Source organism: Hyaena hyaena, unplaced genomic scaffold (assembly GCF_003009895.1).
Source record: "Hyaena hyaena isolate Hyena2069 unplaced genomic scaffold, ASM300989v1 scaffold_259, whole genome shotgun sequence".
NCBI classification, from domain to species: Eukaryota; Metazoa; Chordata; class Mammalia; order Carnivora; family Hyaenidae; genus Hyaena; species Hyaena hyaena.
Genome location: NW_024080886.1, coordinates 1,444,361 through 1,447,264, shown reverse-complemented (window position 1 = coordinate 1,447,264; position 2,904 = coordinate 1,444,361). Strand labels below are relative to the sequence as shown.

Genomic DNA, 2,904 nt, shown 5'->3' with positions numbered 1-2,904 from the left:
GTGAGATCGGGGCGGGACCGCTGCGATGGGGCGGGACCTCTGACATCCAGGGGGCGGGGCCACTGAGATCCAGGCGGGGCGGGGCCGCTGCGATCCAGGGGGCGGGGCCGCTGACATCCAGGAGGGGCGGGGCCACTGCGATGGGGGCGGGGCCGCTGAGATGCAGGGGGCGGGGCTGTGCTCCCTCCTGAGGCCCCAGGGGAGGGTCCTTCCCGCCTCTCCCAGCTCCTGGGGCCCCAGGGTCCCCGGGCTCGTGGCCGCGTCCCCCCGTCTCTGCCTCCGTCTTCACGCGGCTTCTCCCCTGTGTCTGCGTCTCCTCCTCCGTCCCTTACAAGGACACGTGTCGTTGGATTCGGGGCCTCCCCGATCCGAGAGGTCACATTGAGGTCGTGGGTGGGCATGTGAGGCACTGCTCCCTCAAGGACACCTGTGTCCGTCTTTCTTCCACAGCAGTGACGGCAGGAGCAGGTGTCCAGGAAGCCCCGGATGGCAGCTCACAGTCTACACTGAGTGTCACCCCTGCGGTGAGGACGCTGCTTGTCCCACAGCCGCCGCCCTGAGGGTCCCTGAGCCCCTCGCCGTGCATCCCCGTGTGATGGACACAATTCCAGAAAGTGCTCAGGGAAACCCCCGGCTGCGAAACCGGCCGTGTGGGCGTCGTGGACTCCCGGGGACGGGGGCCCTCGTCGGCCCGAAGCAGCGCACGGTTTGGGGCTGGTTCCGCTGTGTCCCGGGCTCGGGAAGAGACGGGGACGCCCTGCCGTGTGCGGAGCTGGCCGGCAGGCACCCAGCGGCTTGGGTGCTTAGTGCTCTGCCCGGCCGCCCGGGGCCCCGAGGGCGCCAGGGGTCGGGGCGGGTGCCCGAGGCCACCGCACACCCTGGGGGGGCTCGCACGAGGCTCGGGGGCTCTAGGCTGGCACCAGGGGGCGGAGAGCCAGCTGGAGGGGGCACCTCGGGGAGGCAGCACCCCGGGGCGCGTCAGGGAGGCCTGTAGTAGCTGAGGACACACGCGCCCTGGTCAGAAGTCGGCCTCAGCAGTTTGTCGTGGAGCTGGAGACCTCAACCCGGGTGCGTGTGGACGGGCGCCCTTCCTGTCGAGCATTGTGGCTTGTGGCATTTCGTAAGAGGGCATCCAAGAAGAACCAGAGTGACCCACCCGTTTGTCAGCCATCGTGGTGGCTCCCGGGGGCACCAGATGGCACGCTGGGGGGGGGACCCTGTGAGCGCCCGGAGCACCGAGGCCCAAGGCGCGTGTGCGTGCACGTCTGGGTGAATCCCAGCTCGCTCCGTGGCCCAGGGCGGGCTCAACACATGCTGCAGGCCGGCCCGGGGGGGGGGGGTGCGGGGGGTTCCTGCAGGAGACACACAGAAGGAGGCAGGTGCATGTCGGGCGCCTGGAGGGACTCAGGTGGCCACCTTGGGTTCCCATGCTCTTCCGCTCTGCGCACTGCGTCCCGTGTCACCAAACCGCGGGGTGTTGGGCCCCGGTGCCCTGGGCCCGCTCCCGAGGCCGCCTGGGGCCCCTCTCCACGCGCCATGGAGGTGGCCAGGCCGGAGAGCGCCGCCCCCCAGCCCGGCCGTCCCCGGGGGTGGGGTTGGCGACTGCGCGGCTCAGAAGACGCTCTCCTGCCTCCGGAGCGAGGGCCTCCCGGCCGCCTCCAGCCCCTCGCAGTGTCCGCTGGACACTGAGCGCGCCGACAGCGTCCGGGCGGAGAAGAGGCTCTCGGTGCGCGCGTCCCGGCAGGCGGCGGGGAGGCGGCCGTAGCCCAGGTAGAGGCGCAGACGCAGCTGGAATTCGCGGGACGCGAAGTAGTAGACGAAGGGGTCCAGGCAGTTGTTGAGGCAGCTGAGGCACAGCGTCAGCTTGTACACGTGGTAGTAGGTCCTGCGCAGGAAGAGGCGGCTCACCATGTGCACCAGCAGCACGAAGTTGTTGGGGGCGAAGCAGGTGACGAAGGCCAGCAGCACGACGGCCGCCAGCCCCACGGCGCGCCGCCGCTGCCCCCGGCTGTGCGGGTCGCTGGTGCGCAGCAGCGTCAGGATGGTGGCCGTGTAGCAGGCCACGGTCACCACGAAGGGGACCAGGAACAGAACGATGAAGAGCGTGAAGAGGAACATGGCCCACATGGCCACGCTGGGCAGCATGGTGGACTTGAGCACGTCGAAGCAGGTGACGATGCCGAGCGCCTCCACCGGGTAGGTGAGGTCGGTGCGGGCCAGCGGGGACAGCGCGCCCAGCAGCAGCAGCCACAGGCCGACGCACGCGGCCAGGGCATACCTGCGGCGGCGCCAGCGCACGGAGGCCAGCGGGTAAACCACGCCCAGGAAGCGCTCCACGCTGATGCAGGTCATGGTCAGGATGGAGGAGTACATGTTGGCGTAGAAGGCCAAGGTCACGGCCTTGCACAGCAGCTCCCCGAACACCCAGTGGTTGCCGTTGCAGTGGTAGTAGATCTGGAAAGGCAGGACGCTGGCCAGCATCAGGTCCGTGACGCTCAGGTTGATCATGAAGATGACCGATGGGGACTTGGGCCCGATGTGGAAACACAGCACCCAGAGCGAGAACAGGTTTCCGGGGATGCTCACCAGCGCCACCAGCGAGTACACCACCGGCAGCACCACGGCGATCGTCGGGTCGCGCAGCATCATGATGGTCTCGTTATCCGGGCCGGTCGCGTTCATGTCCATTCTGGCTGCTGCAGGGGGAGGGAGGGCCTGGAAGGCAAGACGCATGGTGGTGAGGGGCGCCAGGGGGCTCCATCCCTGCCTCTCTCCCCTCCTGCTTCTCCCCGCACCCGTCTTCCTGCCTGCGCGCTCCCCGAATCTCAGGCCTAAATCCTGCAAAGCTGCGACCGCCCAGGAGCCGCTCCTGCGCCCGGGCGCCGGGTCGCTGCGCGCCCGGCC

At 69.5% G+C, this 2,904-nt stretch overlaps 1 protein-coding gene across 1 annotated transcript; it reads right to left on the bottom strand.

Moving 5' to 3' along the window:
- Window positions 1–1,611: 1,611 nt before the first annotated feature.
- On the bottom strand, window positions 1,612–2,688 carry P2RY8 (P2Y receptor family member 8). Its single transcript, XM_039245322.1, has one exon. It carries the CDS (start codon window positions 2,686–2,688, stop codon window positions 1,612–1,614), a length of 1,077 nt encoding a protein of 358 aa, XP_039101253.1.
- Window positions 2,689–2,904: the final 216 nt, after the last annotated feature.